This window comes from Solanum pennellii, chromosome 3 (assembly GCF_001406875.1).
Source record: "Solanum pennellii chromosome 3, SPENNV200".
NCBI lineage: Eukaryota > Viridiplantae > Streptophyta > Magnoliopsida > Solanales > Solanaceae > Solanum > Solanum pennellii.
Window position 1 is genome coordinate 59,170,228 of NC_028639.1, and position 18,071 is coordinate 59,188,298.

Consider the following 18,071-nt stretch of genomic DNA (forward strand, 5'->3'; position numbering starts at 1 on the left):
AACAAATGGTAATTAAATATTTTAGTATTTGAATTATATCGTAATTCAAAGGGGAAAAAATCAACAATGAGCAGGGGCGATTCAACGTAATTGGAGGCATAAAGCAAAATTTTAATTTGCGACCTAAAATATAAATACACTTCATATACGTATTTATTAAATAAAAAAAATTACACTATTTAGATGAAACTTATTAGTACTTAATATTGTTCTTTCAATTACTCATTTTAGGTAAGATTTTATCAACTCAACATTGAAAAGCATCCTTTAATTGAGACAATTATTATATGTATTATTAACATAATGATATAAGTACCATAGAATTGACTAAAAAAGTTGATGACTTGGTTTACCTCATTATAATATGCTTATAGTAATGCTTGAAACTAAAATTTAAAAGAAATAAAAAGAATCTACGATTTACTTTGTTCAACACTTCCACTGCTATTTCTTATTTTTAACAAAGTACAAAAAATGTAAAAGTGGATAAAATAATTTATTTTTACAAAAATTATACTTATTATCATAAATAATTAATTTTCTATAAAATTTTAACACATAATTTATTCTTGTCAAGAATTTGAGGCCCCCAAAGGCAAATGCGTTGAATTTAAAAAGGGTAGAGCCGGCCCTGACAATGAGAATCGACCGGGGAAAAGAGAAAAATATAGGACGTTTATAATTTTTACAATCATATACTTTCGGTCACTATCACTAGCAACAATTTACTATCATCATCGCAAAATACTATTATCATAATTATCACGAATCACCACCATAAGTCACAATATTAAATATAGATAAGACTATCATCATTCAGCAACTCTATTAATTATCATTGTTGTCCATCACAACGAATTATCAATTGTCGGTAACAATATCATCATCAATCTTTATTGTAAATCACCATCACTAATGGCTACTATCGAAATCCTGCCATTAGCAGACATTATCCTCAATCGGTATTCACAACCGCTAGCTATCACTATCACCAATCACTATATAATTTTTAAGAAAATATTTTGTTAATATATAAGTATAAGATTGATTTAATATTTTATTAAATTTCTTAACAATCAACTAAAAGATAAAGAACTGTTTATATACATAAAGGTGTTAGAAAAATAATATTTTAATTATTTAGTATGCAAATCTTACCGTCTCAATAGTTAATATTTGTATTTCTATTCATACATCTATGTCTAAATACACATCTTAATATTCATATGTCTGAGTCTAAGCATATTAAACATTTAACTAATTGAAGCATGCAATTTTGGTCCTACTATTGGTGAATATTAAATTATCTACCATTTGATTATTCATGTGTCATATTAAATTTGTATATTAATATTTAACAATAATATAATTTTATAAATAGTTAAATAAAAACATAGTGTCCACTTTGAAGGGATAAACACCATTTTGATTCACAGAAAATGCTCTTCAAAAATTGTCATTAAAGTACTAGATATAGTTTTAAAATGCTCTTCTTCCACCCATATTTGATGAAATTTTTTGACCCTACTATTCTTTTCATTAAAGTACTAAATATAGTTTTAAAATGCTCTTCTTCCACCCCTATTTGATGAAATTTTTTGACCCTACTATTCTTTCCAAACTTATTATTGCCACTCAATTGCCGGCCCAATTTGGACATGTACAAAACTTTTAATTAAACTAGCGATTAGAGGTGTACAAAATCAAACCTAAAATTGAACTAAATTATAAATTGAGTCAAATTAAAAAAAAAAAAACTTGATTAGTGATTTTATTTAATTTGATTTGATGTTGAAAAAAAATTCCGACTATATTTGTGTTGGTTTGTTTCAACTGAAAAAAAATCAATTCGAAACTAAACCAACGCGACATTATATATATAATTTTAAAATTTTATTTTATATGTAAAAATACTTACTTTGATATAATTTTTAAATCTCTTATACTTTTTCATAGTTTTTATCTTTCGATATATTTATTTCATGTTTGGAAGTTAGAATTTCAATGATCTAATAAAGATATAGTCCATACATGTTGGTAATTATAATAAAGTTTGAACAAAAACAACTTAATACTAATTCAAAAAGAAATCAATTCAACACTAAGAAGGACAATAATATTGAATATTTTTTTTAGTTAAACATAGATTTAGACAATTAAAATACATGATCTAATTTTACTTTCTTTTAATATTTAGTCATGTAACTAATACTTACTAAACTTATTTTAGCATGATTTAGTACTTTAAATTATGATCAATTTCATTATGACTTATTAGTTTGCAATATTTGTTTTACGCGACTTTATTATTATTTTTTTATTGGATATTTAAGTGTCACTGATCATATCATATTTTGTGTTATTTTCTTGAGAAATAACTTGGATAGTTGCATTTCGATAGGAGTTAAAAAATATTTAAATTACAAATAAATTACATGTTTGTATGAATATTTTACCGAAAAAATCTGAAAACCCGAAGTTGAAACCCCTAGTTTTATTGGTTTGATTTGATTTGTAAATTCAAAAATCCAACTCAAATAGTTTGATTTGATATTTGAAAAATCCAAACCAATCCGGTCATGTATACCCCTACTAGTGACCTTTATTTATTTTCAAAACAGTAACTGCCATTCATAGAAATGTTACTTTTAAACTTTAGTTCCTACATAAGACGGAAAATCGAAAAATGGTACAAAACAAGTCCAATTCTTAGGCCGCGAGCATGACTATAACTATAACGATTCAGACATCTGAGTAGCAGAATTCACGTTGGTATCCACCGTCTTTGCTGGTCTGCGGCCCTTGTCTGGGCCACCAATGATACCCCATCTCTCGAACTGGCTTTGTCGAGCTCTTGCCCTTTCCTTTTCTTCCTCAGATTTTGATGCAAAGCAGTAGGGACAAGAGACGGCATACTCCCATTCTGGGGATTCCATATCAGCATCGCTCACTGGTTTCTTGCATCCATAGCAAAGTTTGAATGTTCCCTGTACCAAACCATGCTCAACAGAAACTCGTTTGTCAAATACAAAGCATTCCCCCTCCCAAAGGCTCTCTGTCTTGGGAACTTCCTCCAGGTACCTTAAAATCCCACCTTCTAGATGATAAACCTGGTAAGAATCGGCCAAAACCACTGTTAAACAAGACCGTCTGAGCAATTAAAACACTACCATGTTATAACCATAGAATTCTTGAAAACACAGGTTTGCATTTGAAGAATTTGCCAGTGGAGCAACTTACAACATGGGAATTAAAAAGTCTCAACTTGTTGGAAGATATTTGTGTATATCCCTAGTTCTTTCGTCTTAAATAGGCTGAGATTTCATGATACTGCATAGCAAAAATAGAGGCAACCCACATTTCAATGGGTTCTCTTTCTCACCTCTTTCAGTTAATTTGATTTGCCAGCACAGAAGGGGAGGTTGGACGTGCTGGTGGTTCTAAAGAACACATGGATATATCACTCAAATTCCACTATACATATTACATACAATGCAATGATAAGAGAGAAACGCATGTGCCGTATACTTGGTAGTTTCCTGAAAAACCCTTACGAATAAACCATTTTGATTTAACTTTTACCTCATCAAAACCTTTGGCGAGGAGAAAACTTGAAGCTTTCTCGCATCGAATTCCACCTGTACAGTACATTGCAACTCGGGGAACCTTTTTGTTTCCTTCTTCCTTCGTCAGCTTATCTGAGGCTCCAGCAGAACCAGATGACTCCGACTTGTCTCCTGAATCAGCAAGTTTAAAACGATCCTCCACCCATGATGGAAAATCCCGGAATGCTGTGGTACAAGGATCAACTGCCCCCTTGAACTTCCCAACTCTAATTTCATAGTCATTGCGAACATCGATCACAACCTAATTGAGTAATACTATAATTTAGTGAAGGATCACAATTGAAAATCAAAGTGGTTTTCTGTCATCAAAGAAAATCAAGACAGTTATCTTGAGTAGCTTAGGAGGCATTTGACCATGAAAAGTTGTCAAAAAAAAAAAAATTTGGACTTGAACTCCAATTTGTATACATGGTCAACCACAGTTACAATTTTCAATTACATTTTACTTTACAAATAAGAACTGCCTTTTTCAGATTTTTCAATGAAACATGGCCAAACACGCACTTATTTGCCTCTATAGTCGGTCCTTGGGAGGGATAGCATGTCTTTTGCAGTCAATTTTCTTTAAGAAGTAGATTTACAAGAATTACATTTCAAACAAAAGAACCAAGACAATGAATGTATCAGGAATGGGTAACAAATTCCTATACTTGATAATAAATCCCATAAAGAACGGACAATCCCCAAACTCCTCCCTTTAAAAAACTACAATATCTCAATATTACCATGTCGAGCTTTGCATGTGATAACTTCATTTGTATATCAGGATAGCAATACCTTGAATATGTATAAACCTAAACACTGATACCAAGCATGGTCACCAATAAGCTTGAGTTGGTTTTCAAAGTTGATTCCAGTTATTTGTGCAAATAGTCAACCCGGGAGAAACTGGGTTCACTTGTGGCATTAGATGGACCAGCATGCTGTAGTTATTTGTACAAGATACAGATAAATTTTCATACATTTTGAAATACAAGCAATGAAGCAATTAGAAGTGTATATATGCATGCATAAAATACAACTATAACTGCAAAAAAAACTATGCATTTAAGCATATTATTCTTCTACTATTAAACTTCATACTGGTGATCTTTGGGCATTTCATAAGAAAGAAGAAAATGGTTCTAAAATGCTAGATAAGTTACCAAATCAAACAAAATCTCATGCACAGCCCTTTTCGTGCAACTCCATCGCCACTTAGGCAGGTCAAAAGCACATATAGGTCGTTGTAATTCAGACCTCTATGATGGTGACGTTTGTCCAGACCCTTTTTTGGCTGCTATAGTGTATGACTGTTATACACATAATAAAAATATTTGACATTTAGACCTTATTTGGTTGTTCTAGAGAGGATATGCAAAGCCGGTTATCTTGACTTTTTGTAAATGAAAACATATATAAATTTAAAATCTCAAAAGATATTTGTGTTTGCTTAATAAAAAATTTTAAAAAGCTAATTCATCACTAGTAGTATTTTTCCTATAAACAATTAAACCCTCTAAAACATATACGCAATTTTAAAATTAATTGAAAATTTTAAAACATATCAAATTCATTAGAAGAAATTTGTAATGGCCACTTGTTCTGCAGATTCCAATATCTTCGTGGAAAAATAATGCTTGAATTGTAAAAATATCCATCAAAACTTTCAGCAAAAAGATAGGTCTTTTCTTCCATCAATCAAAATTAGCATCATTAATCATAAGGAAAAATTAATCAATGTTTGATTAGGGCTTTAAATAGAGCTAATTCTATAAGAAAGTGTATTAGTATAATGATGGCGGCTATTGTTATAGGTAAACCGTTATTATAAAAAGGTAAAATATAACATCAAAAATAGCTTCCAAAGAAAACTTGGCAACTATAATGAAATGTTGTCATAGAGAGGCCTGACTGTAACTATAAATCAGACAACCCTTTTGATCCGGTACAGAACTGATTTGCATGATTATCAATTGTTCACTAACATGATTTCAAGTCCCAAAATGTCTCTCCACCCTGTAAACCTCTAAGAAATTCTATACAATCTCTGAAATTCATCTTTCAAGAATGTGTCCCCACAACAGCTATGTCCCCGAAAATGCACTCTCCTCCTTCCACCACCAACCTTGAATGAGATATTTCCCAAACTAATCACAACACTTCATGATATTCCATATACTTATGCCATTACAACATGCCTTGCTTTATTTTGGGGCTAGAGGCAAAAGACTTATTGGCTAAAGTAGGAATATTAAGTACTACATTTATTTTTAAAAAAAAAGGAAAATATGAAGGGTACTCTGAAGAGATAAAATGAACACTTACTAATTCACTCGTTCACTCCAAGTACAAGCAAGTTCAATATTCTGAATTGCAACATAAACAAGACAGGATTTTGCTGTTTCTATAGTAAACAAGTCCACAAGAAAAGATTATAGTTAAAGCAGGATGTTGCAAAAACACTGTAAAGGAAAAACAATACCAATTGTACCTACCAATTAAGTCAAATTTTGGTTCAGATAAGGGGCTGAATGCTCTGAACTACAAGATTGAGTAGGTATGTGATATTTGCTTGGCCCAGCCTTCAATCCTATATAGGACATGGTTACAAGTCTACGGACAACCCAAAAGGCAGACCAAACAGAATATTAAGTCTACTCCATGCATTGAAAACTCACGTGATACCTCTAGGCATACCATAAATGGGATGACATCCAACAATGTGGCAAACGCAAGGATGCTTCTCTGTTGGTAGAAAAAACAAGTCCAGGCAATTTTCAAAGGTATGAGCTACATTACCCACAAAGAATGGTTTATACAAATGGAACATAAAATCAAAATACAGAATATGATGTACCAAAAAAAAGTTACAGGATATGACTTTAATCACAACTCAGCTGAAGGATATGAAGCAAACTAGATGAATTTTAGGCTCAAGTTGAAGGTATAAGTTACATGTCAGAATTTTTATGTTGATGCAAAATAAGATTCTTCAAGAATCGATTAATCAATAATTAAGCAGAACAAGAATAAGGATGTTACTGAATAAGGAACTTACAATATCTGGATCACTAATCAATGCATTCCACTCCGTCGGTTTAATGTACTTGCCAACTCTTTCAATTGGTGAAACTGAAGGCATTCCAAGTGTAACTATCTGTTCAAGAAGCATATGATGAGTGCTTAATGCTAAGTGGATGTACAATAAAGCAACTTCCAGGACATGAGGGGCATAAAGGCATGTATCTTCAAAGTGGGGCAACTTCAACACACTTGGCCTGCGAACTTACCTCTTTTTTGAGCTTCACCCTCACGTGATCCCACCTAAAGGGAGCATCCTCACCCGCTGCAAGAGGAGAGCTGCTCATATGTCCATGATGAAGAGCCTCTTCCTCCGGGCTCACTGGTGACTCGATCAATCTAAGCCCCTTCAGACGCTCATCACTTTGAATGAATGCAAGAACAGTTTCCACTGAATCCCGTCTTCCGCATATGCTGCCATTGATTCCTTCAGGTGCAAGAATAATACCACCTGAAACACGCTGAATTTGATCAGCTTAGTGAGGAACGAGTAACATTGAAAATGTACTATCGAATAAAATTTTACTTGGAAGAGAAACTGAATAAAGGGAAAAGGATTGACCAGCCATACAGAGAATACATCAAACAATGGGCGCTTCTATTCCATCATAGACAGAACCAAGTAGAAATGTTGAGAAGAAGAACGAGCTAGACTTCTTCTCACTTCCTTTTATAAAACATCTAACTTTTAATAAAATAAAAACTGAACACCTGGTTAAGGATAAATTTGAAAGGGTTTATCAATAAACAGAAATGAATTTAGGAGCATGCATATATTGAACAGGAATAACGAGCAAAACAGAAGTAGGCTCCTTGCGACCAACTATTCCAATTATTCTAAATTGAACATAAAGGAGGATACGAAATTAGCTTATCATCCATCTAACATAACATAATACACACAAAGAAGTCTCTGACATGTAAATCAAAGCAAAAGCTTCCTGGCCTATGTCAAAGAGTTATAGAAGCTAGTGTTTATCTATCAAATACCGTCCAACAGCGGGTCACTTAAACTAGAAAAACAAACTTGTGCATACTTCAAGAAAAAGAATAGGCAAGCACTTATTCAAGCTTGCAGAAAATGAACAATAGATATTCCTCTTCATATGCAGACGCCCCAATTCCAAACATGAATTAGATAAAGAACAAGGGTTCCCTTAACACTGCATTTATCAAATAAATAAATTACCATATGCAACTAACCAGTATTGCAACTTTGAATCTGCAATAACAGGAATACTTCTACAACTTCAGCTGGGAAAAAAATTTAATCTTTGTACAATAAAACAGATCTGTACTAACTATAAGCAAGTAAAGTGGCAATAAATTACCAGTTTTTCACAAAGTTCCTTCAATGGTTTCCTCAAATCAGCATGGTCAGGGAAATCAGCAAATTTGTAGAAAGAAACCACCACAAGTTGTGATTCGGAGCACAAAACGCTACCTTCAACCTCCTCGTTCCTCGATGCATTAGCCTTCAGAATGGGAACAGGATTTGTTGCAGAGAAACAGTTAGAGGGTGCAAGGTTTTGCGGTAAATTGGTTATAGTAATCTTAGGGTTAGAAAAGAAAGGAAAGTTAGGGGGTTTTGTAGGTAGTTCAGATGTTGCTTTCATGGTGCAATGGAGTGAATTAATGGGAAGATTAGGGTTTGGTGAAAAGGCGGTTGATGATGATAGCATTCTGAGTGCCGCTAGTGAAGCACTTCTTGTATAGGGCAAACAGAGGATGAGGCCGCATTGAGACATGTACACTACACATGCCAAAACTCCCCTCACCTTAAACTTTGGTTAAAAAATAGTAACTATGAATATAGTTTAGTCATTTTCTTCAAAAAAGGATATCTTATGAATTTGAATTTTATAACTGAAATATTTTGAAAATGACATAATCAAGTTATTTCAAATTCCATAATAATGTCATACAAATAAAATAGAAATTTTAGTAGGTGTTTGGCCATGTAATACCATATCACGATATGATATGGTGAAATGGAATTAATATTTGGATATGTGATTTTACGCTGATTTTATCTCATGATTCCATGTCATGAGATGTGATACTATATTCTACAAAAACTATGATATGGAATCATATGGGAATATCATATCACAATTTGAGTTATTTTAAAGGTCCGTTTGGCCATGCGATATGGTATCATGATATAGAATCATGAGATGTAATTGAAGTTTTGTTTGGACATGCGATATGAAATTTTCTTGTGGTATATTTTCTCATAAACATAAATATTTCATAAGTTCTAAAATTATTAAAATAACCCCAACTGTTTATTCAATCTTACAAGTAAATATAAAATTATAAAATCATATAATAAATTATTACGAAGTTATTTTTTCTGCACTTAAGTAATTGTTTCATCAATATATTTGAGTAAAAATGAACACCTTTCACGGGCTCTTCAAGATTTTATTACTCAACAATCATGAAGTGTGAGTTAAAGTGACTATATGTTGATGAGAATAATAAATTTTATGTCTGTGAGAATAATAAATTTCAAAAAGTAATGATGTGATTATAAATTTTATTTACATGTGAAATAAATGGTTAATAGATACAAATATGAGGTTGTTTTAATAAAATATAAACATGTGGATCAATTTTTGTATTAAAATAACTCAAATCATAATACGATATTACCATATGATTCAATATCATGGTTTTTGGAGAATATGAATCACATCTCATGATATGGAATCATGAGATGGAATCAACGTAAAATCGTATGTCCAAATGTTGATTCCGTCTCACGATACCATATCGTGATGTTGTATCACATATCCAAACGCCTACTAATAAAAAATTGATCCACGAGTTTATATTTTGTTAAAACAACCCCACGTTTATATTTACGAACCATTTATTTCACATGTAAATAAAATTTATAATCACATCATTACTTTTTAAAATATATTATTCTCGCCGACATTAAAATTTATTATTCTCACCAACATATAATTACTTTAACTCACACTTAACGATTGTTGAGTAATAAAATCTTGAAGATCCCGTGAAAGGTGTTACTTCTTTACTCAAATATATCGATGAAACAATTACTTAAGGGAGACAAATAACTTTGTAATAATTTATTATACGATTTTATGATTCTTGTGTATTTGATTATATTGAATAAACAATTGAGGTTATTTTAATAGTTTTAGAATTTATGGGATTATTATGTTTATGAGAAAATATACACCACCAAAATTCTATATCGCATATCCAAACAAAACTTCAATTTCATCTCAGGATTTCATATCATGATATCATATCGCATGGTCAAACGTGCCCTTAGTAGCTCACTAGTTTGTTATCTAAATTTCATTTTGTTAGTGAAAGTTTCATCTGTCATCTTGTATTTGTTTATCACTTACTCTAATTTATTTATTTTTAAAAATATAAAAAAAGTTATTACATTAAGAAAATGTTTATATACATGTGACCGTTTAGAATGAAGAAATATCTAGCAGTAGACTGAAACTAGAGAAAGAGTTAATCGGGCTCCAATGTGAATATCTAACATCGAATGAAAAATCAAAAAAAAATAGAGAAAGAGTTAGCATACATGCATGCATTAGAAAAGCTTCCTTTGAGAAATAATTCGAGAAGTATCCAGACCATTGCATATTTGATTTGTTTGCTTTTGTGGTGTTGTTGAATTAGTATAATGTTTTAAGTGGAGAAAAAGGTAAGAACATGACCCCAAGTCCAGAGGAAAGAAAATAAAAAGATGTACTTTGGGCTCAAGCATTTCTATTGACTAAAGCATTTTCTTTCTTTGTTATCTATAAATACTTGTTTTCACTCAATTATAAAAGCTTGAATTTTTAGCAAAATACTAAGCAGTATATTGATATTCATCAGAGAGTACTTTACACTCATTCATTAAGGATCTTTTTGGTCATGTGATATAAAATCATGATTTGAAATCGTGATATAAAATTACGAGATGCCGTTAAAGTTTTGTTTGGACATACAATTTGGACGTTTATGTAGTATATTTTCTCATAAATATAAAAACTATATAAGTTGTAAAACTATTAAAATAGTCTCAAAATGTTTATATAATTTTACCAAATAAACAAAAGTTTATAAATTGCATAATACATTATCACAAAGCTATTCTAAAAAATACAACATTTATTAATCAAATCTTAGTTCAATAAAAAAAATTAAATCAAACATAAGTTGTAGTGTTCAAGTTGTTAGTAACCAAGAAAAATATTTTTTTTCAATTAATTTCATATTGGTTAGTCTTATCCACTCAATACAATAATGAATGTTGATTAAACACTAGTGGACTTGGCCCCGCTTCGCACGATTATTAAAGAACTAATTTACTTCAATCAATCTTATATTTAATTTTGTTGTCTACCCGTAATTATATTATGAAAACTCTTTGATTGACAAGTACAAACAACAACCAATTATGTTGGTAATAGGTGATACATATGAATACAAGTATGCAATGAAAATTAATTGTGCCATCAGGTTGTCTGAAGAGTGGAAACGACGGTCATTCATCATCAACTTCTAATGAATACTCTGTCCTCAAATGGATGTATTGTATGTCTTTTATGTTCTTTTACTTTATTTTATGTCCGTATTTTGATAGAAACTCTTGTACATGATTTGTAACGATCGGATTCTAACGTCATAGAAATGCCAACGAAAGGAAAATTGAGCCCAGAATTTTTTTCATAGTATTTAGGATTTTTCCAACCTTCGCCTAGATTTGAAGGAAATTGAAGTCATCAAGGTGTAGGGAAATCTGGTAACAATTAGGTGGAATAAATATGGTTTTGATTTCATGAATAGATAGATAACTCGTTAACTTTACGGAATCAAATTTGGATAAGTAGATCTTCGAGAATCAATCTTAGCGTTAAGGGTATTTTCTGAGGGTAGTGGATTAAAAGTGTGCTGTAAAAAGGGGAAATTGAAATTCTTTTGAGAAGTTTTTGTCTCGCTTTGTGCCGTTGTAGTGGGATGGCGAACGAGATAGGACTTCAAATCATAGATTTTTGGGGAGGGCTCATTGTTTCGATAATGTCGTTGTAGCGGAATTTCAGGCCGCTGTAGCGGAACATGCGCGAATTAAGTCGTTGAAAACCCCCCTAAACGACCTTATTTGGTACTTTTCGACTTTTAGAGATATAGAACGACCCCAAGGCGACCTATCTCGTTTTCCACCATTCTTGATGCTAAAGGTAAGTTTTTAACTCCGCAAATTCATTTTTCAATCCATAGAACGTAATTGAATGGGTCAATATTGATGGAGAAGGGTTTCTTGATAAATTTTGTAGTGGAGACAACTCTAATTTAGATACTAGTGATCATGAGTATGATCAAGGGATGTGAGAATTGTTAGTAATCCGCGTAATTAGTGATTGTTTATTGATTTCCGTATGTTATTAATTATTTGTAGACCAAGAACAAGCGGAACGAATCTGGAAAAGGAAGGATCAAGTTTTTAGGGTTTCAAGCTTGTTTCGAGGTAATTGATGATTGTGATTTCATGATCGTGTGATGTATGCATAATCTTGCTTCATTGTAATACTTGTATGTATATGAATGTTGTAATATTGATTACACTTGTTCTAACTGAGATAGATGAATGATGTCGCCATGAAATCATGATGTAAATGTATGATCTTGAAGATATACTTGTGATTGTGATTGTGGTGTGTGAATGGGGATCGAATTGCCACGTTCTGGAAAGCTAACTAGGATCAGTTGTCACATTTCAGCATAACTTTGGATCGGGTTACCACACTCTAGCACAATATTGAATCGGATTGACACGTTCTGACATACTTTGGGATCGAATCGCCACGTTCTGGCAAGCTAACTGTTTGGATTTGAATTTTGTAAGAGGACCAATGATATGATCAGCATGTGTAATGTGTTGTCAAATTTTCATGTTGATAATGTTCTGTATGTTGATATACATACATGTGATTATAATGTTCGTTTAACTTGTTTATATTGCACTAGTGGGATAATTGTGTGATCCTACAATACACGGTGGTTGTGTACTGATTTTGCACTTGATCTTATTTTTGTTGAGTATAGGGCATCTTCAAGCGGCTATTGACAGACCTCACTTAGGAGACTAGAGATCATCACATCGACTTCAAGGGTGAGCCGCATCTTCCGGGTTGCCATGGAGTTCTCTTTCGTCTATGTCCACCGTTTTTGGACTTAGGCATTGTTTTAGATAGTTGAATAGTTCATTAGTTAGGGATGTATCCTTCTTGTTTAGATTTGTGGATCTTGTTAGATGTTTTGGTACATTTACTTTCAGATTCTAGGTATTTAAATTTCGCATTTGTTAGTTAATTAACTTGCTTCCGTAACTTAATTTACTTAGTTTTAGTCTTGTTTCTTGGTTTGGGTTGTAGTAGTGATTCTCCCATTGGAGGGATAATGTGGATGCCAATCACGATGGTTTGGATCGTGACATATAGAGCAGATCTTCAAAACGGTTAAAGAATTTTTGTAAAGATGAATGATTTTTCTTATATTTTTTCTTACTTTGTCTAAATTAGATATACTTCTTTAAAAGTTTTCTATCAGATGTGAAATGAATGGTAAGGGTCCATCCATCAAATTAAAATCAAGTAGGTGCCTGCAAGATCTGATAGTTTGTATCATATAAGGTCCACAACAACCATATGGACAAACAAGTCGGTCCAACCTCGATCATTACTATCAAAAGGTTCATGAGAATGTAAGTCTTTATTTGCCCACAAGTTTCGCCACCACTAAAGACAATCCAGAGGGAAAATAAGATTTGTAAATAGGTTAATGAAGAAAATTCTGTCTCCAGACCCAAAGCACTTAGATAAGCCAAAATTGTTAGGTTCCAGCCCAAGCTAACTCAAACACAATGCGAAGGTATGATAAAATGAAATAATCACCTCATCGATTGTGGGGTAACCAAAACCCATTTAGAGTGGGCATGTGTAGACAAATGAATTACCTGGCTTTGAAGACGTTAACATTCTTAATAAAAGTCTTCGGAGAATGACCCAAATTTCATCTTTTGAACACCGACAATCAATGCGAACATTAAAAGTATTAGATTCTTTTAAAGAAGACGTGCAATTGTATGACTGCTCTAAATCGTGTCCTGAAATGGTTGAAGGGTGACATCATGAAATCATCTTGAAATCAATATGTCTCAGGGACAATATTATCAACTCCAAGTTCAGAAGGAACTCTATCTCTTCCTTTTTCCCTTTTCCTCAAACCACTCTCTAGGTAAGAAAACTTCGCATGATCAAAAGAAGACAAAGACATTTAGGTCATGATCACGGAACATGAGATGGAAGTTTAATTTACATAAGAGTAATAGGAGGGGGAGCCTGGGAAAAGATATGGAACTCTAAGAATGAAATTCGGAAGCATCAAAATAAATTCTGCAAGTCGAGATTAGTTGAAATGAACATAAGAATCCCAATTTATTAAAATATAGAGAAGGAAGAAATAATTTTCTTGAGTGACACACTTATATTTTATTAGTGATTGGGTTATGCATAGAGTAGCATTTAAGATGATGGGCCCAACACTTATTTTCTCAGAAAGATATTCATTGTCAATACCAATGAAAACATCCCGCTTTTCAGCCACATTTGGCGCCATACAACGAAAAATGAACGAACTACTTATATTTAAAAATTAACTAAAATGCGTGGAAGCGTGAGTAGAGAATTAGATGATGCCCAAACAAATGAATTCGGGGAAGCAATGAGATTCAGCCTACAAAGAATTCTCAATGATGTACCAAAAAGGTAAAATAAATAAATAAATATGCAAAAATCACCCTACAGATGGCCTAAGAACGACGTACGAATATTAGTTGACACCGCTAATAGCATTGAATGCCCCATGATCAACATCCATTGGGTTCAGTACTTTAGGACTTGAGTGGGGCTTTTTCATTGACTGATGCCTACCTTTGTAATGTATTCGTACATTTGGAAGGGAAACCTAAATCCAAGCAACACTTGAGATCACCATATATATTTTCTGTGCTCCAAGCTTTTATTATTTACTAATTCTTCATTATATTGAATTGATCCTCACTAAATCGTTCTCGAGCTGAAGCAATCAACACCAAATTCAGCTCTTATTTATATCCACAAAGCTTAAAAGCTTTCTCCAACTTTATATTTATTTACTTTAACATTAATAGTCTCGTTTTATCTATTAAAGAATAACAATATTCAATCGCTAATAATCAAATTTTATGAATTAATTATTAATCTCACATAAATTCAATGGTACAATTTGAAAGTCAAGAGGGGGGTGAATTAAAATTCCCTTCAGTCGACTTCCTACTCTGGTCAGTCGACTCACCTGCACGTTAGTAAAACAGACAACAAGTAATGATAATTTGCAATAAGTAAATAACACAAAGTGTTTTTACACTGGTTCGGATCACTGATGTGGTGCCTAATCCAGTCCCCTTGGGTTACAAGGGTTTCCTTAAGAGCTTGTTGAAAACTTGGGTGTTACGGAATGTTATGATTAAGATCCCTTCTGATGTGCATATCAGACCTTCTTCTTTCACACAAACCTACACTCACATATTTCTTACTTTTTTCTTTACAATTGTTCACTCAAAGGTGTTCAGAGTTTTATGAATGATAAAAGAATTTTACAATATAAGTTCAAGTGAAGTGCATACTTCACAACTATGGCTAAGAGAGGTTTGTATAGAGTGGACGACTGTTGTTCTATTATGGAAACCTAAGGGTGTTCAAATCAAGGATCTTTAGATTGAATCCTTGATTGATTTGCTCAATCATATCCATATCAGGTATATGAATAATTAAATCAATTCCTTCCTTTGTTAGATGATCTCATTGAATCTTGGTTGATATTGGTAAATTTCATAATATATTCTTTCCTTCCTCCTTTGTCTGATGATTTATAGCAGTTTCTTCAGAATATACTCTTTCCTTAATTACTTAAGGGGCTATCTTTTTCCTTGCATCTTGATTGATATCCGCAATCTGCCAAATATATTTTTCCTTTGATGAACAGATTTACTCGTTCCCAAGTGTTTGTGCACATTCATTTGAATCCCTTTCCATTCATGTTTTGATCAATCTTTCCTGATTGATTTCCTTTTTGGAATGATGGATGATTGAAACAATCTTTTAGATTGATTGTGTGTGGATGCATTTCCATGGTTCCTGCAGATTGTGAGTTCAATCTATTCCTTAATTGGTGCGATCCTTTTTCGTGTACCTTCTCTTGATTTCCTGCGATATGAATTTAGTTTGTCATTATTCAAAATATCATAAGTTAACAATCTCACCCTTTTTGATAATGACAACAATTAAAATTATTAAAACGAGTTTAGTTTGACTTCCCTGTTCGATTCATGCTCACCCTTGTTGTATGTCTAATGTGTAGATTTCCAGCATGCTCCCCCTTACTCTATGGTGAGGTTTAATATTCTCCCCCTTTGGCATAATCAAAAAGGAAAACAAAAAGAGGATAGGCCAAAAGAACTCATAATCATAACGATCACCGAGAGAATACTTCAAGGTGGTGATCACATTCTTCTAGAATGATGCACAATATATTTAGATAGACAAATAACACTAGTATTATTGCAAAAATAGATACTCACTCAAAGGATAAATGATAGTTGAGAGGTTGATGCACAACTTTCAACTGCTAAATACTCAGATTCAATAGTTGAAAGGGCAACAGAGGTCTGTTTCTAGGGAATAAGAGATTTTCCAAAAATTGGCATATTTCACTGGTGCTTTTTCTATCATTTTTTATCACCTGCGAAGTCAGTATCTGAACATACAATTAAATCAAAACTTTAAAAAAAAGGATACCATAACCCCATATCAGAGGTTCCAATGAGATATTGAAAAATTCGTTTCACGTGTGAGATGTGATTCTTTTGGAGTAGATTAAAATCTTGCGCATTTGCAAACGCTGAACATGATGTCTGGTCGACTAGCAGTGAGATATAATACAGATTTGATAATTCCTCGATGAAGTTTTTCATCAACTACTTTTCCTGTTGTGTCGGATTCTCCTTTTTCCATTCCAAACTCTGTGGTCAACTCTTTTGCATACTTACCTTGATGTATAAAAATTCCTTTATCTCACTGCTTAATTTCAGGACCGAAAAGAATGAGAGCTCGCACATAATACTCATTTCAGATTCACCTGGCTTTGTTCCAAATAACCTTTCCATTTTCATTTAGTTTGTTGCGAAATACTTACTTGGTTTCTATTACTGAATATTCTTAGTTCTTTCAGTAAAAGTCTACACTTGATTCTTTTTAAATTGATCAAGTTCTTCTTTCATTGCATGTATCCACGACTCATCTTTCATTGCTCCATTAGTTCGTTTTGGTTCCATTTGGGATATGAGAGCCAATGAAGCTTGTTTCTTGATTGGATTTTGTCATCTGATTTTCCTAGAATGAAGTTTTTAGGATAGTTGGCATTGTGTCTCTATTCCCTGGGAATATTTGCTTTGTCAGCTGGAATAGTCGACTCTGCTTCTGCAGTAGCTGACTCTTCAGTGAGATCTTCAGTGGTTGAAACATCTTTTGATAGTTTGAATGAATTAATTTCATCCTCGCCTGCTTCACTTTCCTGTATTCTTGGATTAATGTCATAAAAAACAACAAGGACAGATTCTTCAACATTTACAGATCTTTTATTAAATACTCAAAAGGCCCTGCAAATAGATACATAACTTACAAAAATGTCTTTGTCACTTCTTGAATCAAATATTCCAAGATAGTTCTTACAATTATTATGGACGAAGCATTTGCAACTAAATGGATGAAAATAGCTAATGTTAGGTTTCGCTGCTCTCCAAAGTTCATGCAGAATCTTTAGTATAGGCCTTATAAACCACATTTCTACCACTATTTTGTTGATGTGATATGTTTCTTTGCATGTCTAAGCTTTCGATGCCATATCCAAGGATCGCTTATGATTCTACTAGATCACATGATGAGCTAAGGGTGATAGTTCTAACTCCAATTACTTTTCCTTTTGCGTTATTACTAAATCTTACAAATCCTCAAGCAATGTTTTCAATATTTTGAAATTTCTCTCTTTCCACACATGTGTTTGGAGCATCCACCCACATTTCTTTCTTTTAGGTTTTTTTGGTACGCTCCTGCAAAACAAGTAGATTAATTTCTTTTTGGTATCCAAGTATTCTTGGGTACTTAAGGGTTAGATTAACAACTTTTGGTCTCCAAATCTATTTTCCAGAGGAAAGTTTTCTACAGTTAAAAAATTTGTGACCAAGGTCACCACCACAAGTATAACAAGAGAAATTAATGAGAGTTTTAGCAGAATGAT

At 32.7% G+C, this 18,071-nt stretch overlaps 1 protein-coding gene across 1 annotated transcript; it reads right to left on the reverse strand.

Annotated features, from left to right (window-relative positions):
- Positions 1–2,565: 2,565 nt before the first annotated feature.
- On the reverse strand, positions 2,566–8,437 carry LOC107014854 (rhodanese-like domain-containing protein 7). Its single transcript, XM_015214963.2, has 5 exons — positions 8,021–8,437; positions 6,899–7,150; positions 6,667–6,765; positions 3,583–3,867; positions 2,566–3,110 (listed from the first exon to the last, which is right to left on the reverse strand). The coding sequence occupies exons 1-5, from the start codon at positions 8,435–8,437 to the stop codon at positions 2,733–2,735; spliced, it is 1,431 nt and encodes a 476-aa protein (XP_015070449.1). The 3' UTR covers positions 2,566–2,732.
- Positions 8,438–18,071: the final 9,634 nt, after the last annotated feature.

Bases quoted from the DNA above. Each gene is read 5' to 3' on its own strand.
- LOC107014854 (XM_015214963.2), bottom strand. From the start codon at position 8,437: ATGTCTCAATGCGGCCTCATCCTCTGTTTGCCCTATACAAGAAGTGCT. The intron at 7,151-8,020 runs GTAATTTATTGC...GATCAAATTCAG, and splicing joins AGGAACTTTGTGAAAAACTG to CGTGTTTCAGGTGGTATTAT. The intron at 6,766-6,898 runs GTAAGTTCGCAG...CTTCTTGAACAG, and splicing joins GGGTGAAGCTCAAAAAAGAG to ATAGTTACACTTGGAATGCC.